General features: G+C 34.4%; 6 protein-coding genes across 6 annotated transcripts; 2 read left to right on the top strand and 4 right to left on the bottom strand. All coding sequences in view use genetic code 12, as the record gives it.

Moving 5' to 3' along the window:
• Positions 1-644: 644 nt before the first annotated feature.
• Positions 645-3729, bottom strand: VPS41 (Vps41p; the record flags this gene model as incomplete). The annotated part of the gene is made up of 1 exon (XM_007375615.1): positions 645-3729. One exon carries the CDS (start codon positions 3727-3729, stop codon positions 952-954), a length of 2778 nt encoding a protein of 925 aa, XP_007375677.1.
• Positions 3730-3865: 136 nt separating this feature from the next.
• On the top strand, positions 3866-4075 carry SPAPADRAFT_55858 (TFIIH complex subunit; the record flags this gene model as incomplete). The annotated part of the gene is made up of 1 exon (XM_007375614.1): positions 3866-4075. The coding sequence occupies one exon, from the start codon at positions 3866-3868 to the stop codon at positions 4073-4075; it is 210 nt and encodes a 69-aa protein (XP_007375676.1).
• An 84-nt stretch (positions 4076-4159) lies between these two features.
• SEC34 (Golgi transport complex subunit) lies at positions 4160-6733 on the bottom strand (the record flags this gene model as incomplete). The annotated part of the gene is made up of 1 exon (XM_007375613.1): positions 4160-6733. One exon carries the CDS (start codon positions 6731-6733, stop codon positions 4160-4162), a length of 2574 nt encoding a protein of 857 aa, XP_007375675.1.
• A 231-nt stretch (positions 6734-6964) lies between these two features.
• SPAPADRAFT_138145 (uncharacterized protein) lies at positions 6965-8698 on the top strand (the record flags this gene model as incomplete). The annotated part of the gene is made up of 1 exon (XM_007375612.1): positions 6965-8698. The coding sequence occupies one exon, from the start codon at positions 6965-6967 to the stop codon at positions 8696-8698; it is 1734 nt and encodes a 577-aa protein (XP_007375674.1).
• A 116-nt stretch (positions 8699-8814) lies between these two features.
• On the bottom strand, positions 8815-11160 carry SPAPADRAFT_55855 (alpha-mannosyltransferase; the record flags this gene model as incomplete). The annotated part of the gene is made up of 1 exon (XM_007375611.1): positions 8815-11160. One exon carries the CDS (start codon positions 11158-11160, stop codon positions 8815-8817), a length of 2346 nt encoding a protein of 781 aa, XP_007375673.1.
• Positions 11161-13731: 2571 nt separating this feature from the next.
• Positions 13732-15024, bottom strand: SPAPADRAFT_138016 (uncharacterized protein; the record flags this gene model as incomplete). Its single annotated transcript, XM_007375610.1, has 1 exon — positions 13732-15024. A coding segment is annotated over one exon (1293 nt), but the record flags the coding sequence as incomplete, so codon positions are not given.
• Positions 15025-18904: the final 3880 nt, after the last annotated feature.

Below are 18904 nucleotides of genomic sequence, written 5' to 3'. Positions count from 1 at the left end.
TGACAAGATTTAAGGTATTTACTGGGTTATTTTACCATATTATATATTCTAGATCCAAAAAGGTTGCAAAAATTATCGTTCCCCACATTTGACATCTAGACAATATCCAACAACAGTAATTAGATAATGCATTTACTCCTCTAAGGGGTCCGTTTAAGTCTCATGTGCATGTGGAAATTCCTATTTTGTAGTTGCAAATTGTTAAAATTAGATAATTTTCGGACTTGGATCACAAGCATTTTTTAGGGCTGCGGGGAGTGTACCTATACCCCACAAAATTATGCAAATAAAATACCTCAAAGTGGAACTGAATAGCCATTGTTTAACCTTAGTTTACGCTAACGGAGAAGTGTTTCCTAGGCTAATCGGAGTTGCCTTGCCCGCTTTAGCCATGAAATTTTGTTGGAGGCGGGTGTTAGGAAAAATAGAAATCACATGTATGGTCGTTCCTAGCAACATTGTAAACAGTTATAATGTTTTACACAAAGCTGAAACACAGAGCAAATAATGACGTATCTAATTGAAATTTGAGATCTATCCCTAATCAACCTCTCGTATATTGTTTATGTGTAAGCAAGATCGAGCCAGAAAATGTACAGGGGCAAGGAAACTTTATTTTTGTTTTTGTTTTTTTTTTTGTCAATCAACACTAGAAAAATCACCCAGTTACACCAGGAAACTGTAGTCTTTGTATTTCGTCTATTTATTGCTTATTGAACATTCGTATACATAGATAGAGTAGTTGCTATACTTATCTGCATATGATTAGCACCACAAATCGTGTCCAGTTTCAAGGGGTTAAGAACGAACAAGAATGATACACAACTAAACCGTTTTTCATAAACAATGCATAACGTGCACTATTGTTTTCCGAATTAGGAAAATAACAATTCTAGACGGGTCTGTAGAATACGATCTAATCGATTTGGGCTTTTCTATTCCTAGAAGCATTTACGTCAATTTCCTTTGTAGTTCCTTTAGATGCAATAATTTCTTCATGTGAGTTTCATATGACATATTATGTGGATCACTCGTTAAGTTAGCCTCTAACTGCAAATCAGTATTTTCATTGTTTCTTAAAAGTACAATGGTTTCAAATGTTTGGATTATATTTGTCATATGATCGACCTCGATCTCTTCTCCTTTCAATCTCCGCAACTTATACGCCTGTGAAGTTTCTTTAGATTGCTGATAAATGATTCGTAGTATGATTTGATTAAGAATCATGTTCAAATCGTTATTTTTAGAAAACTCAATCACAGAGTCATTGAGCCCTGGCACTTTGATATCTTTGGGCATTCTCTTAAGAATAGTAATTGGATCATAATATGCATTTGAAGATTCATCTGAATTTTCAATTAATGCCTTGATGAAATCCGGCTTTTCCATGGAATAATCCAACAAAATATTCCATGCCTCTTTGTCGTTTTGTCTTTTGGCAAACTTAATGGCCATAATTGGGTCATTTAGTCTTGTAGTTATAAGTTCTAATGCCTTTTTGTTTTGGCCAATTCGACCAAGGAGATAAACTAACTCTTCAATGTATTCATTTTGTTCACATATATTTATAGCTTCGTCGATATCATAACCAGTATTTTTATGCAAGAATGGAAGTAGGGATTCTCTTTTAAATTGAGAATAGAGCTTAACACGTTCATTTCCAAATGGTGCAACCAAATAACTGTCGATTTCATTAAGTTTTTCCAAATAGAAGAAACTGATGAACGGCATTGAGCTAAATAATTCCACAATCACTTTTGGACTAACTTCTAAGCGTTTATCCACTAAAGTTGAAACTATATCGGAAATTTTGGACTGTATCTTACTAATTGGAAGTGTTTCCAATTCATCCTTGTCAAATCTTAGACTTATTATATCTGGTAATTCATTAATGAACTGACTTAAAATGTGATTTTTGGAGAGATATTCAACAATATTGTGGTCTTTCAAATGAACCATATGTGGTATTGCTTTTGCAGGCTCTAGCGACTTGTCGTAGAGAAGTACAAGACTTTTCTCCAATTGTGATGAATCTTCTGTTCGTACAATATCCTCAAGTTGAGACTGTATTTGCTTCACATCATATACTTCGATGTCCCATTGAGTTATCAAATCATGAAGCTTTTCTTGGTTCGTGTTTATCCAATATTTGAGTATTTGGTTATAAATATCCTTTGGTAAATCTGATGTAATTGGAATTATATCAGTAAGATCAATGATATGGCCACTATTTATATAAATATTACTCCAGATTTCCCATTGATTTACTATTTCCTTGGCATAGGAGTCATCTTGTGTGCTACTGCTGGTAATTGTGCCACTTCTGGTCTCATTGTCCTTAATGTCCTTAATATCTAAAAACTTTTGCAAGTACTTACCAGCAGAAACCCAATCATCCTCCTTAATCAAACTGTCAACATACTGAATTCCATAATTCAACCTCTTTATTGGTGATACTAAATGTTCACTTATTTCCCATGCGTGCAAAAATTCTTCTGTTTCTAAATACCAAGACAATCTATCATTTAAGGTTAATTCTTGGGCAACTACTGCATCTTTAGCACTAATGATATAGTATTTTGTCAGTGTTTCTATATGTGAACCGAGAGTGAAATCATTTAGGCCCAAATTTTCCACATTTTTGAGCCCTAATTCTTCTTCAAATTCTACCTCCCCCGTGACTGAGTTAATTAATTTTAAATCAGGATTGTTAAACTGGAGTTTCCCAGTGGTGTCGTCTAGTGTAGGTGGGTCATATGAAAGAATCATCCATAAATCGTCAGTAAAACTTGTAATACCACAGATTAAACTATCCACTTTGAAAATATGTTCAATCTCAACTTCTTTTTCTTGAATATTTCTGAATGATATACTTGCTGTTGAGGGTAAGATCTTACTCATACCTGAAGATGTCACCTTTTCGTCTGAGTTTTGTTTGATAGATATCTTTAATGACCATATATAATTGCTCCAGGCAATTATAATTCTATTTGGGTCAGGAAATGTCACTCTTGGCCAATATAAATCACTTCTTGGGGAATCTTCTGGCTTGTCAACAACCAATAACATTTGCTTTAGACTGAAATTGTAAATATTAATACCCTTATCGTTCATCCAAAATAGTAAATCATCAACTCTTTCTAATGATACAATTGGTCCGGAACCTTCATCTAGAACCACGTCTGTTCGTTTACCCATCCAGCTCCTATTGGATAGTATTACTTTCCCACTCATTCCTCCAGAAATGAAACTCCTATTAGTGCTATAATGTTTGTCAAGCACCACGGCATGAACTGGCCTTTGGAAATTATACGCTACTATATCCTTTTCGTCAACAATTGAACCGATGACAACAGTACCATCCATTGATGCAGTGGCAAAGTAGGTCCCATCAGTATATATAGACAAAACGGAAGCTCTATGAGCTTTGAATGTTCGAATAGGTTGAAAGTCTGGAGTTGAAATGTGAATCACTCCGGAATGAGTGGCAAATATAAAGTATGAATCGTGGATACAACAAGTAGATACTGGATCCTTATTGAAGAAGTTTGGAGGAAGCTTGTTTAAACGAGTGTATTTAAGTTTTGGAGGGGAGTCATCCTCTTCATCCAGGTCTTCCTCCGACAGATTGTATTCATCATGATGAATCAATTCCGGTGCGGTATTCTTTTCGTATTCATTAGGCACTGTATGAGTCTCTTCTATGCTGTCTGGATTGTGCTGTGGCATTGACTGCTGTCTAAGGACCATCAGGTTAGTGTTGCCAAAAAATCTCATACTCCAAAAAAAAAAACAAATGACATCCAGAAAAAACTAACGCCAACTTACATACTAAACTAAGGCAAACCAACTAATAGACAGAGAAATGTTAGTGGCAAGTAAAGGAGTGTTAGTTCAATGTGATCCTTCCATACGGGCATTGATTTTACAAATTGATGCAGAGAGTCCTGGTATTGTCTTGGAAGAATTAGATGACACACATTTGTTGATACAGCATGATAAGGTTCAAATTGTCAAGAATGAATTAAATAAGCTTTTGTCCAAGAATATTTATAACCCATTTGATGAAGAATAGTCTAGTTCTATTGAATAGAGCAAGGTATCAGCTTTTAGCTGTATAATATGGCATATTGGCTATTTACAGAATGATCTGTTGAGTCTATATAGAATCAGCTAAGGGTTCGACAGCCTTGGGATCCTCCGTTGTGAGTTCACTTACTGTGGATTCCTCTGGCTCCACTTCTGTGTGTGATGTGGAAACTGGAGGTACTAGCTTAGCTTGTACCAGCTCAGAATCTTCACCGGCTTCGGCTTCAGGTTTGTCTAAATTTGTTCCGGGAGAAGGTGATAATTCACTATTTGGATCAACCAGTATATCAGCTACACCTTCAACTATATTATCAAGTTCCAAAATATCTTCGTTGAATTCTGGCTTATCCTCCACTTCTTCTTCATATACATGAGTTAACAAATCATTTATAAACCCATACATGGCGTCAACCTCCATTATTTCACTAATTTGTTGTCGCGTTTCACTATCCATTTTAGATATATTTGCCGTCAACAGTTTATAGTAATTTTCATAGTTATTCAATACCACATTTGATAGATTATTCATTAAGAATTGTGTCACTGCCAAGTCGTTCAATATCATTTTGAACTCGTTGAAATATAACGGAATCTTCATAATCAAATTATCTTTAAATCTATGGGTAACATCCAATGGATTCTCAGCGGTTTGTATTGGATCACAAATTGTAGTTGAACACAATGTTATAATTTCAGTTACCAAATTATTCAATTCTAATTCAATTTCCAAGTTTGCATCAATCATATTGTTGATAATTTTAGGAACTGTCTTTTTAGCCAAGTCTAAAATCCCTTTATTGTTTAAACTAAAACTTCTAGCTTTAATCATTTGCCAAATATCGTTCAATCCACTTGTGAAATCAATTGAATAATCAGTTCTAGTATATTGAATATCAAAATTATTAATTTGGCTTCGTAATGTGATTAAATTGTTCAAATATGCCAATTTACCATCGAGTTTCCCCATATGTGCACTGGCTATCTTAACAAATTCTCCTTGCAACAATTCAATACAAGAATGAACAATGTAGTGAGCAAGGTCATCGAAAACCACCGAGTTGATTAGCTCATAAATATTGGATAAAAGTGTTAATGCTTTTCCTAATGGTAAATAGACATCAGGAAATAAGTTTTCAGTATATTCCACGTCTAATGTATTAACTTGCTGCTTTTCTGGTTCAAGAGAAACCTTTCTGTTTCCAATCTTTAAATCTTCTGGCTTGGGTTTGTACTTTATTAATTTGTCATCAACATACTTTTGGATTCTGAAAATTAATCTACTCTGAGCATCATCAAGAATTGGCTGGAATAATTCACCATATTTGATTACTTCAATAGCAAAGTAACTGGCAGTGTCTTCTTCGCTATCAAATTCGTAATACTTTTGTAGCAACGTGGTCAACTGACACAAGTTGGAAATACTATGTTCTTTCAAAATAAGTAATCTTGTAACGTCGTACAAAGGTTCAAGTAAATTTTTCAAGAATTGATAGAATTCTTCACTTACAACAGTTACCATTTCGTCTTGCACAAAAAATTGTCTATATAAGGAATATTCCTTTTCAACAATCTTTTTGAAATATGAGATTTGGTCTTGGCACGTTTGCACAAGGTCATGGTCTGACTTGTGAAATAATGAACGGATATTGGAATCTTTTTCTATATATGTTTTCAAAAGATTCAATCTTATGTCGAAATAGGTACCTAATATTTCTCTGAGTAACCCGTTGTATTCCTCATGAGTGTAAGTTCTGGCCACAATTTCTTTAAATAAACTATTGAATGAACCATTGTCAAATTTCAAATAATCATTAAACTCGTTATATATCAATAACTCGATAGATATATTCCTGGCTAACTTCCTCTTAATACTTTGATCCAAGTTCCTTAATTCGTGATTTAGAAAGTTTCTAATTAATGTTAATCCTCGGGTCATACATTGCCTGAATCTACTACCGTATAGCTCTGCCTCTTTGAAATTTGTATGTTGGTTAATAAACACTAAAGATTCATCCAACAGTTTTAAAATTTCGTTGACAAAATAGTCTCTCTTCTGATGCAATAAATGGTTCCCTGATCTTGATAAATGTTTTGTAATTGAATCTAAATGTTCAAAATGCTTTAAATAGGTGTTTATTTGATCATACTTGTCAGTATAGCCTCTTTGTAATTCAAGTAAATCATTTGCTTCTTTATCGAATTCGATTGTGTCGCTGGAAATCTGGTTGTACTTCACCAACAAGGTATTAATACTAGCCAAAAGACTGTCTGTTTCATCAATAAACTCCCCAATTTGCTGTTGATTTCTGACAATATTGTTTTGAAAATTAAGGATATTGTCAATTTGTAAATCATTAATATGTTGAATGTCTTGAGGTTTTAAAACAACGTCGTATTCATAGGTTTCGATATATTGCGACCAAACATTGTTGCTTTCCTTGTTAGTAAATGGAAACATTGGTAAATCGCCCAGATGTATGCCATTACTGATAGTAGCATCTATATCCACCGACTTGGATCTGGCTGTCCGATAAGTAGTTGGTTGTATGGTATCATCTTCTCCTAAATTTAGATGATCCTCAGTGCTTGAAGGAACATCACTAGCAATCCTTTGAACAATTGATCTACTCCTACCTCGTGTCATTGACAAAGACATGTTTGATGGTTCTATGTGGTTCTGGGTTGCCGCCGCTCTGATTAAACTTCAAGTGGTTGGACTTCTTTTCCAGTGCTGCCAAAAACTTGAAAGTTACAACACACACCTTTGGGGTTTGTATGCAGGAGGGTGCTTTATTATATTTTTCTAGTTTTTATATGGGCAGGCTAGTTTACGCGTCTCAGCACAACACTTTTGGCTGCCACTTTAGGAGATAATATGGAGGACAGTCGAGATGAAGTTATAAACTCGGACGATCTCTTGACTGAAGATTCTGCTGATGAATTAAAGGACTTGGTGAAAGAATTTGAAGCTAAATATGAAGCATTGAAGCAACAGAAGGAGCTAAACAAGCAAAAGAAACAAGACAAGGTCAATAGAACAGAAGTTCCAAAATCACCTCCACCTAAACCCACTAATCACACTCTTGTTGCTCCCCCTATTCCCAAAATGACTCCTCGTATTGAAACAGTTGTCATTGAACTGAAACCCAAAGAAAAAGCAAAGTCCAACTTCTTGAACAAGTTATATGATGCTAATTTCCAAGTGCAACTTCGTCAGATAGACTACGATAAGAGAAGGTTCGAATTTGCCTTGTCAGAATTTAAGTCTGAAGCATTTGATGTTGACGAAAAGGAACCAATTACAGGTCATTTCCTTCGGAAACGATTCATATCGGCAAACCAGTTCCAAGAACTTATTAAAGCAACTGACCCCGAGATGAAATTTCTTAAGATAGATAAACTTTTAGCAAAAGTCAACAAAGCAAACAATTTTGCAGAACCGGTATATACTAACTGGTGCTTGGTTGGAATGGTACTAGCCAAATCAGAGCCCAAAATGACAAAGATAAACACGAAATATATGAAATTAAAAGTAGGTAATTTTCATCACTCGGTGGATTTAATGCTTTTCGAACAAGCATTTGAGAAGAATTGGAAAATTCAACCTGGGAACTTGATTGCCGTGCTTAATCCAATTGTAAGCAAGTATGAGATTGAAAAAAAATTCGGGTTTAATTTAAAATTAGACAACAGTAATGTTTCCAGTATTGTTGAAATTGGAGCATTACGGGATTTTGGGTATTGTAAATTTGTCAAACCTCCTAATATTAAATGTCAGAATGTGATTAATCCAAAAGAGGCAGAATTGTGTGATATTCATCTCGATATGAAGTATAAGCATAGTGGAAGAATGGAATTAAATGGTGCTGTGCAAATGAGATCCCCCAAGAAATTTAAGAAAACCAACGAAAGTGGTAGTTACTTTAGAGACTATAATGAAGATACGGTTATAACTTCGGGTGGGGCGGCTCCAGATTTTAAACGATTCCAAGATCCAAAAGTTCTACAAACTCAAAATAAGAGAAGAAAACTTCTTGACCAGAGAGCAAATGAAAAGTTGGAAAAGAAGCTAAGTAAATTATCGTCAAATTCTTCATTAAACAATCTCAACTTAATCAAAGGTGATAACATAATTCCAAAACCTTTGGAAAAGGTAAGAACCCAGGGATTTCCCAATTCAATGATCTCGCAGATTGGATATGATCCAACATCTACTCCGAATGATTTGAAAACACCTGCTCAGAGAATGAAAGAAAACTCAAGACTTCAAGAGTTATACGAATTAAGTATGAAAAACTCCAAATCCAAGTCATTGACGACCTCAAAACAAGACCAACAACTTAAAGTTGATAAGTGGAAATCTAACATTAAAAGTTTAAAAGACTATGACAAGAAGGTTGTATCTAAGCCGTTAAATTTATCACAACCTTTAACTGGTTTAACTAAGGGTAGGCCCAACATGGTTCATGTAAAGAACAAGCACAATCGTGTAGTGTTGGATGATGACGATGATGATGTCGATGATGATGATGATGATATAGACATCCAATTTGGAAATGACAAAATAAAGAACCAATATTTAAAGTTGGTAGAAAACAGAAAGGCGTAGTTTAGGAAAATTTTATAGAGCACAAATACATGTGACAATATAGCTTATAGAGTGTGATTTATCGGTATAATACAATTCTATAAAATTAGCTATAATTACCAAACTAATAAATCAATCTATTCAAGACCTACCCAAATATCACCATAATAAGCGAACAAATCACGAGCACTTTGCGGGAATTCAATCAATGTCCCTTCACGTGTATTTGTGCCACCACCTTCAACCTTACCACCAATGCTGGAATATGCACACCACATATAAGAATTACAATACTCGGTTTCCATATGCCATCCCTTTTCAGGTTCTTCTTCAGTGTTGGTAGCTCGGAATCTGATATCAACTGGTGGGATAACTGCTTGAGATATACGAAGTGGGGCATAATAAAAGGTTTTAAATGCATTAGCATCAGTTAACCATTTTAATCTTGTGTTTTTCTGATATTCTTTATCATAATCAATCTTACTGGCTTGACCACAGAATTGGAATCCTGAATTGATCCAAACTAATGAGTGGCCATCTTCTGAATTTATATGACCAGGGTGTGGTGAACAGATTTCCTTGGCATGTGCATTAGTTCCATCTTTCCTTACTCTGTCAGCTTCTGGAGTAACTTCACCGATTGCGGCTGCAAAATATTCATTGAATTCGTATCTTTCATCACCACTGACAGCCATAGCTAACCAGAAAATTTCCTTATCACCATGGATTCTTTGAGTAACTGGTTGGTAAAAGTTCAATTGTAACATCATCAACATGGCGTTATAATGTTGCTTTCTATTCAAGACAACTAAACCGGATTCCATGTATTGGAAAGCACCTCTGAAGAATTCACGATCCAAGGTATGTTCAGTTATAATAGGAATATTAAACATAACAGAATCAATGATTGATGGAGAAATTTTCTTGAAGAAATAACCATCTGAATCCTTTCTGTCTTCGAAACTGGATCTGTCCTTATAGAAAAAGGCACCACTTTTCTTATAACCACTTAATTGGAAAAAGAATTCGGGGTTCTGCATCATGGCAGTATCGGCATCAACCAAAATGAATTCTTCAAACGAGTTGAAAAGAGTGGCTAAGAATTTGTTACCAAAGCCTTTGAATTTATCTTTGAATTCGTTGTTAATCACATTGTAAGTGTTTACGAACCAAACATCTTGCTTTGGTAACCCATTTTCTTCTGCAGTAAGATAGTCATCAGGAAAGTAATGAGCAATTTTCGCAAAAGATCTTGGCAAGGAGTTGAAAGGTTCTCTAGCAGCAGTAACAATTTTTTCTTTGGTTGCAGTAGATAATTTGTCATAGTAAACAATTTGAATTGGTAATTTGTTATTCAAAGCACGTAATAAGTGAATTAATCTAACTGTGTCATCAGCATGTTTGTCACCGATAGATAATACGATCCCCTTACCGTTACATTGGTCTCTGAATTGACTTAAAAAGTAAGGAGATTTAGATTTACTAGCTGGTTGTGGCTTACCTTTGCGGATAGCTTGTAAATTTGGAGGTTGATAGTAAACATGACCTTGCCAACTTTCATATACAGGAGGTTCAAATGAAAGCCATGGATAAACTCTGTGTTCAAAAGTTGATTGCTGCAAGTTGATTAAAGATTCTTGTTTGGTTAATTCGAAAGATGGTAACCTTTCACCTTCACTTGCTGCCAAGGCACTAACAAGATTATGTTGGTTCTTGATAAACTTATCCATAGCTTTAACTTGGGTGGCATTATCGTTACTTATGTAACATTTGTTAAAAATTCGAAGTGTGGTGACACCATTCACAACTATTTGTTCATTAAATCTTGTCAGGTTCAACCAGCTATTGTATTCTTGTTTAATATATTTCTTAAGGGCTGGATCGTTGTCGTTAATTTGATCTTCTGGTTTGTCAATCTTCTCGGAATATTTCTTCTTAATCTCACCACTATGAGCACGATAATAATCTTCATAAGCAAAATCGTCTCTGTAAATCAATTCCAAATCTTCATTAGGGTTGAAAGCCCAGTTGTGATCGTTCAAAAAAAGATTTCTGAAGTATAACTCACATCTATGTTCAAAATCTAAGTTTCCAAAAATAGAGTCAATGTTGTGGTTACTAAAAATAGTATTATAAACTTCGGCATGAGCATCAACCCCTCTAAGATCTTTAGTTTTTAAGTTGTTTTGTAATAATTGAATAGTGAAATCATCTTTAATAGCAACTGGGCTGCCTGCCTCGGTGCTGGATAATCCTTGCAAGTCACTTTCAATTTCCAGTTGACTCATTTTATATACGACTTCATCATCGTATTGGTTGTAAATTGAGGAATGGTGAGGAGGTGCTGTAGAAAAAGCACTAAGAGTTGTTTTGGCACGGGAGTTTTTGAAGAGCCATAAGTTGATTGCCAACAACCAAATAACAATAATGGAGTAGATTATAAGTTTCTGACGAGATCTATTTATATGGATTTTCTCAATCATGATGGATCAATATGCGTATATATGTGGGATCTATTTCAGATCTGTATAAGATGTATTCTGGTATAATATGGGTGTGTATAAAATGTGGCCTCTGGTGTGGTTGTAAATTCAGAGGATGCAAAAAAAAAGAAGAAAAAAAAGGATCAAAGCGAACGTGTGGTTGTATGGGTATTATACGAAGATATGATTGAGATGTGCAATAGCGAATCAAAAAAAAAAGTAAGAAAAAGTTATAGTAAGAAATGTAATACAAGGCATCTGTTTATATTTATACATTCACCACCCTTGAGGGCTTTTCTAATTTTATTTTTAGCTCCTTGTGTGTTGATTGTTGACTGTCTTAACCAAGGCGTTGAAAGCTTAACTAGTTTTTTTTTGCTCCCTTTGCGTCATTGTGTAAATAATTTCTTTTGTCATTGTTCTAGGAATAAAAAAATATTTTTGCAATCTTTCATCAACATATTTTGTTAGCATGCGAAGCAACGTGGGCAGTTTTACATATTTTTATCGCCAGTTATTTTCAACCTGATTCGATGAGATTAAGCATTGACAGTTGATAAAATGAAATCGTGATACCAAGCAGTTACTTCCTTGGTCAACAAGTTCTTTCAGTCAAGAAGAATTCACACGATGTTTAATTCCATTACAATTTATTCCGTCAATAATTGCCATGACTGACGAAAAATAAGAATTTATGCCTACTACCTTTAAACCTTAAATGTGTAAAATTTCATCGTAGTGTTACATACATACAATTTTATTTTATTTTCATCGACATGAAATACTAAACAAACGCGTAGAAGCTTATGAAGTGGGACCTTTTGCCACTATATAATAACAAATACTGGTGAGGGAAGAACAAAATATTTTCAAAAAAAAAAAAATAAAACTGCAAAAAAAATTTACAAACGAATGTCAACAGCCAAGCCCACCTGTTCGAATATTCAGGGATTTAAGGGCTTTATCTTTCACAGTAATTATCCCTATTTCTTGGTAATTGAACCCCCTCTCCCCCTCTATCTATAACATATTGTGTAATTTATGATACTCCACAAAGAAGATATAGCAATCATACTGAGCCACATTGTAGTTTAAAACAGGTGTGCAAAACATGCCAGCTGGTAATGGTGCTTGACAAAGCAAACACGCTTCAAAACTTTCCCTGCCCCCTACTCTCAATTCTTCATGATATAGTAAAACGACGAAAACGGTTGAAATATGAAGAGATCGGCTTATCAATTTACCCCCTTGTGTAGCATTCCATTATGATCTCTTAACATGCGCGTTAGTCCACGTGCTACCTAGATTACTTGGGAATTGTTTGTGTAACCTTGCCACATGTAATAATCGACAAACGACGGTATTCCCAATTAGGAATAAATGACTAATCGATCTTTGAAGGGAAGGTAATTGTTATCTGTATGAATTGATAATGAAAAAAAAAAAAAGCAACAATATATTTTTATGCATTCAAGGATCTATTAAGAGATTACCGAAGAGCAATTTTAACTGTCAAAATTGCAGTTTTCTCTGCATACCTAGTTTTAGCATATTGTACATATTCCAATGAGTTTGAATTGCAACCTTGGTTTTGAGATCAGTTTGACTAAAAAGAAATTAAACTATACATAGAAATGGTTAAAACATAGAAGCATAGTAGTTACATCATAATAGAAATGCACTAAGAAACAAAACAGTAACTACATTTGAAAATGTCAAATATGAACCAGATCCTTCCTCAATATTTGAACAAGTGGCACATGGCAAAGCAGAAGTGGGTTCAGCTGTTGTTGTTGTTGTTATTGTTGATCTGGTAGAAGAAATACTCATGCTTATAGTATTTTTCAAAGTTGAAGTGGTGGTATTATCTTTGTCACAATTTGAAGTACAAGGAATAGAAACTCTGGTGGTGGTACAGGACCTCTCGGAACATTTAATTAACGTTAAGGTATAGTATCTGGTGGATAATGGTATTGTGGTATCAGTTGGTTCATCATCATTCGAACAAGTAATTATAGAAGTGATAGTTTTACAGCTAGAGAACTCATTACATTCAGTCATAGTTATGGTTGAATATAATGTAGTTGTCATTGTATTCTCAGTTTCGGTACTGTTTGGACATTCTTGGGAATCAGAACATTGTTGGGTAGGATATACTGTTTCTATTTCTGTCAGAGAAATTGTTGAATCATCAGTCAGAGTTTCATTAGAGGTACTATCTTTGGTTTCAGTTGGAAGGACTTCATCTGTTTTTGTTGGTATAGGTGTCTCTGTATATTCAAATGTAGTACCTTCTGTTGTATTTTCACTTGTAACTAGTTCTGTTGGATCTTCGGGGGTGAAAGTTGGTACATCAGTATCTGTTTTGGTACCATCTTCAGTGGTTTCAATTGAATTTCCTGTAGTTTCACTTGGATTAACTGTATCTGTAGGATCTGTAATGGTAGGACTAACTGTATCGCTTGGCTCTGTAGTAGTTGATTCAATCGGATCTGTCAGATTTATGGTTGGGTCAACAGTATCAGGAGGATCTGTAGTAGTCTCCCCCTCAGTGGTGGCTTCAATAGCACAAGGTGTGACTATTCCAACTATATCGGTTGGATTATCATGCACAATAATAGTGACAGTAGTGGTAATATCACGGTCCCAGCATGTTGTTTCTGTGATGGTAGTATGAGTAGGGTCCGCCACCACTACAATTGCAGTTTCACCAGGCTCAGCACTAATTGTAGTATAAGAAGTTGAGATACCAATATACGTCGATGTGGTTGTGATTGTTGGAATCGGAACATTAACTTGAATTGTCATAGTTTTCCCTGGCCCGGTTTCGAATGGTAGTGTAGTTGCAGAGGTCGTCGAACCAGTATAAGTTTGAGTGACGACAATTACTCGTTGGGCAGTAGCACCAGTCATCCCATCATTTGATGGTTTCCAAAGAACAACCTCATCATTCTCATGTTCTTTGTCTTCTCCTTTGCAAGTGTATGTATTAATATAATTGACATATGTTCCCGAAAACTGGGGATCAAGAAGAAAAGCAGTAATGAATGGTCTATATCCAGGGGGGATTTCTCCATATTCCACTGTGAAGGAATCTGGTCCACATTCTATTGAGGCAATTAGGTTTTGAGCTGCGGTAGGATACATCCAATCGTTAAACATGTTTGAAATATGTGCTTTTGCATTCAGACAATCAATAACTTCAGAGGTCAATGCCAACTGAATTCCTAACTTTCCCGATTTATACCCATTGGGACAGTTTCCTGCCAACAAATAGTCTTGAAACCGGTTCAAGTTGGGAATATATTTGTGTACATAAGCAATTTTGTCAAAATCATTGTCGGTATCCTTTTGAAAATTCACAGTAGTTGAAATTTCAGTGTTTCCATCATTGAATATGATGGTATTGGTACCTTCATGAAAACGTGACGAACATTGTAAATCAGTAGCTGCTCCAGAAAGACCGGCATTAAATGTCACGGGAAAAGTTGCTTCACCAGAAACCGAACCAGCAGAAGGGACTTCGTTTATCACACAACTGACTTCAGAATATCCCAATACCACATCTCCTGGTTTAAGCTGGCATGAAGCATAATCAATGTTGTTGTGGCTTAGTTTGAAGGTTTTATCAGAGGTGGGGAATTTATAAACACATGGCATATGCAACGTAAAAGTATCTCCAACTTGCATAGTTGATTGATCAATGGTCCAGCCAACTTTAACCATCCACTTGGGGTTTATTGGAAGTGCAAAGGGAAAATCACCACCATTTTCCCATTCGCAGGAAATAAAATCAGTGAATACTGGACTGACTTCAGCTGCAAAAATTGAACTTACCAAGAATAAAAGAATAAAATATAGCATCTTTGTTAAAAAAAAGAGAGATATGAAATAATGACAGGTGAACAAACTTGGGTTCAAGCTAATATCCAAAGATATCGTGGTCTATTTATGTACTTTTTGTTTGGGTTTTTTTTTTACCTTTTTTGCATAGTGATTCATAAGTACAAATAGATTAGGATTCTCTTGAAATCCTTTAATTTTTATTAGTTTTTCATTATATGTTTGATTTTAAGGTTGCAGAGCATAAATCTCAAGAATATTTTGCAATAATCCCAAGTAAAGCTCACTCTATGTAACTTAATAGAAAGGTTGTTTTTGTATTCCAAACTTAGTACTTACAAACCTAGTTAATTCAAAATCATTTGAATGTCAAAAAAACTGGAACCATTTTTGAATTTTAATTTTTTTTATTTAGATGAAATACAGGTAAGCAAGCTTGATTTTTGCAATTCATGCAGTCTGGGTAAAAAGGTTCTTACAACTAAATCTGTCAGTACTTAAATCCAGTTTTGTTACCGCCAAGTGAAACCTTCTTCTTTCGCCTTGAAGGAGAAGTTGAGGTTCATAGTTAGATTATGTCATTTCAAGTTAAGTACAATACTGACTTCATAATTACAACTTGTTGTTGGTGTTTTATTATTAAATTTCAAGAAGCTCATTGGAAACGCACTGGCGGTAATTTTTGCACCCATTGCTTATTAAAGCATCATTTCTGGTGATCACAAATGAAACTTCTCATATTGGGGAGGTTCTAAATTTCAAGTTATAAAATGAAAGACTTCTAAACCCAGTTCAGCTTTAATACCTTTCGATCCAGTCACTCATGCTTGTTGTGCTTCTGTAGTTAAGATTTTATGACATCATCGCCATTCTCGTATTCAGTATGTTATTAACAAATGGAACCCGATAGTTAAAATCGGCTTTAACTGTATTAAGTGAATTAACATTTTACATTAATGATTATACTGCTCAATTAAACCATATACATGGTATATTCCGAATAAATGATTCTGTTCATTCATAGTAGATATTTGCAACCAGTAACTTTCGTACTTTTTACAGAACCTCCCTCAATGCAAGCTAATTGTTCAACGTTATTTTTATCGTCTTTAAACGTTTCTTTAAAAAATATTGAAGGGAGATATTTTGGAACTAATTTTGGTTCGCACGATGTTAATATACTAGAGTTATAAAAAAGTGTAGTTTTGTTTCTCATTAATTCCGAATGCCTTCCATGTATCCATATTATAATTTAATACAATTCTATCGGATATTCGGAAGCGTGTCCATTGTACAGAATGAAGTTACTTAGTTGTGCGTTACCGAGGTTGCCTAGATCTTTTATTGGAAGCACAAAATCTGATGAGCCGCATAGCAAGTAAGATCCCCCCCGTGCGTTATCTAAATTTCTTATCGGTTCCGAACCTCAAAAGCTCTCATAACCTTCTACGTAAATGCACGAAGGGCTATCGAACAAACAAACCATCTCATTGAATCCCCTGTGGACCTGAAATATAGAAGAGAATCGTGGTACAAAACTACGACAAGTAATTGTTCTCAATTTCTCGCATTAGAATCCAAAAATATATTCTTATACAAAACACGATATATGCCTATATAGAGTCTCTTTGATTTAAAGATCATCAAGTTGTAAATTTCCTTCTAGTAATAAATAAATAAATAAATAAGTTCTTAATACAAAGCAATAACCAGTTATGCTTTGATCTATCCTCATATTTGTCCTCTAACATCTCTATTGTATACTCTGATGATTCCCGAGGATGCTAGGTTTTAAAACTAGCTAATTTATGATAGCGGGCTATCACGCTTAATTCTTCGCTAGCAAAGACCCAAGTTTCTTTTGTTCATAGATGTTATAGCATATTGAGAAAATTAAATCAAATGCAAAGGAAAGGACGATGGGGACTACCACTATTAATATCAAGCTCTGGCTAACTTTACATAACACAAATTCAAATAATGCAAACATCCCTATAATGTAATGAATAAAATTATAATAGGAAGTCAGCAACTGAATAGTTTCGGTTGTTATAATGTTCAAAAGCAGGATCATCTTGATAAATGTGTCGTTGATATTTTACGTATTAGAGTAAGATTTACTTTTTGGTTGTACAGAAATGTGGGCTGTCCGGGTTATTTATATTATTAACTAAAGAGAATATGGTTTGCTTGGATTATTATATAGATTTTTTACACCCCCAAAGAAAAATAAATTAATTCTATTTTTCGCATTGTTTTTCTTTATCTCCCGAGCCCAATTCGGAGTAGGACGGAGTATTTCTTTTTTTTTCTTTATTTTTCAAACCTAAAATGTGGTGCTTACCCGGCGCACATGTGCACCAAGCCATTATAAACATGAAAAAATTTTTCTATAACGACACCACAGCTATCCTTCTGCCCTTGTACAATGGAGAACCCTTGTTATTTAGCAATTAAACACAGATGTGTATGTTAAATTTTCGAAAATGGAAATAGCAAACAAATTATATCTATTAATTTTTATGATGATCATAACTTTAACAAACTTATCTACATTATTTGAAATATCTATGTAACGAAATAAAGATAATCTGATCTTGTCTCAGAATGAGCACATCACAGTGTTTATCGGAGCAATTTTACTGGTATATTGGTAATATCAGTCTAGAATAATACTTGCTTGCTAAAAAATTGAATAGTGCCAATTTTACTAACATTAATTTATAGCATAACATACATTCTATGTTGGCATCATCTTATTAATTGTCTGATGAACAGATGGACAACTCAACATTTTGCTATTTAAACCATTTTTATTTTACAACCATGGCTGGAAATTCACAAGAGGCCAAGAAGAGTTACTGAGCAACCATAATTAAGTTGTTAACATCCTATTTTGGTATGACCAGTAATTGTTTGGCTTAATTGTGGAGCCAGTTTTGAAGCTTTATAACTCTCGAAAATTTAAAAACTTTTACAGTGATCTTCATGAGTATGAGCTAATATTCCATTTTTAGCTTTCAAAAGCAATCTCTTCACAAACACTTAGCCCTACTATTTGTGTCTCCTGCACTCGGTTCGTGTCAATTTAGTAACAGCGCGCCTCCATCTCTTGTAGTTTTTCTGAAGAATTGCAGCTTAATTCATAATATTGTGGTCTTGGGATTTCTCAGCTTTATTCAATCCAAAGTTCTAATAAAGTAATAGGCACATATACTGGAATAATCTTGTTTGTCAAAGTTATCCTTATAAAACACATATATCACTCTTTATTGGATCTACTTGGCATTTTCACTAACAAAACCAGAAATATCCGGTCGACCGATTCCTTGGCTCTTAACCTTGGCCAATGTTTTGACTACATCATTGTCCTTATAAGAATTTCCTCCTTCACTTAGTTAAAATAGTAACATTGATTGCGATTTTACTTTTCTTCACAGGAACCTTCTATATTTATGAGATAACCAATTGTCATAACCAGTAAAGTCGAGCTCATTAATTATTTAAAATCTCTCTCTCTCTATCGACCCGAAATTCATTTTTTGTGCGGGTAGAATATATGGCTGCAAAAACCAACTCCAATAAAAACTGCGTCTTTACAAATTGTGAATTGGAAACACATCTTAGAAAATATCTTTATTATTGGAGTAATTAAATCACTACTTTTGTTTAAGGTATAATTCGCAACTATTAAATTAACGAGCCAGCTGATTTTGCAAATAAAACAACTTGATTTGGCAAGATTTTTACGAACTTTTTAAAAAATTAATAAAATATGATAATATATTCAATTTCCAGTCAATTTCAAAATTAAAAGTCCTAGAAGATTATTTAAAACTATTACTACTGCATTATTTAGTAATAAGACCAATTTACTTTCCGTAGGGGCCAATTTTTACTT

This window comes from Spathaspora passalidarum, assembly GCF_000223485.1.
Source record: "Spathaspora passalidarum NRRL Y-27907 unplaced genomic scaffold SPAPAscaffold_4, whole genome shotgun sequence".
NCBI lineage: Eukaryota > Fungi > Ascomycota > Pichiomycetes > Serinales > Debaryomycetaceae > Spathaspora > Spathaspora passalidarum.
This window is presented reverse-complemented; position numbering and strand designations above follow the sequence as displayed.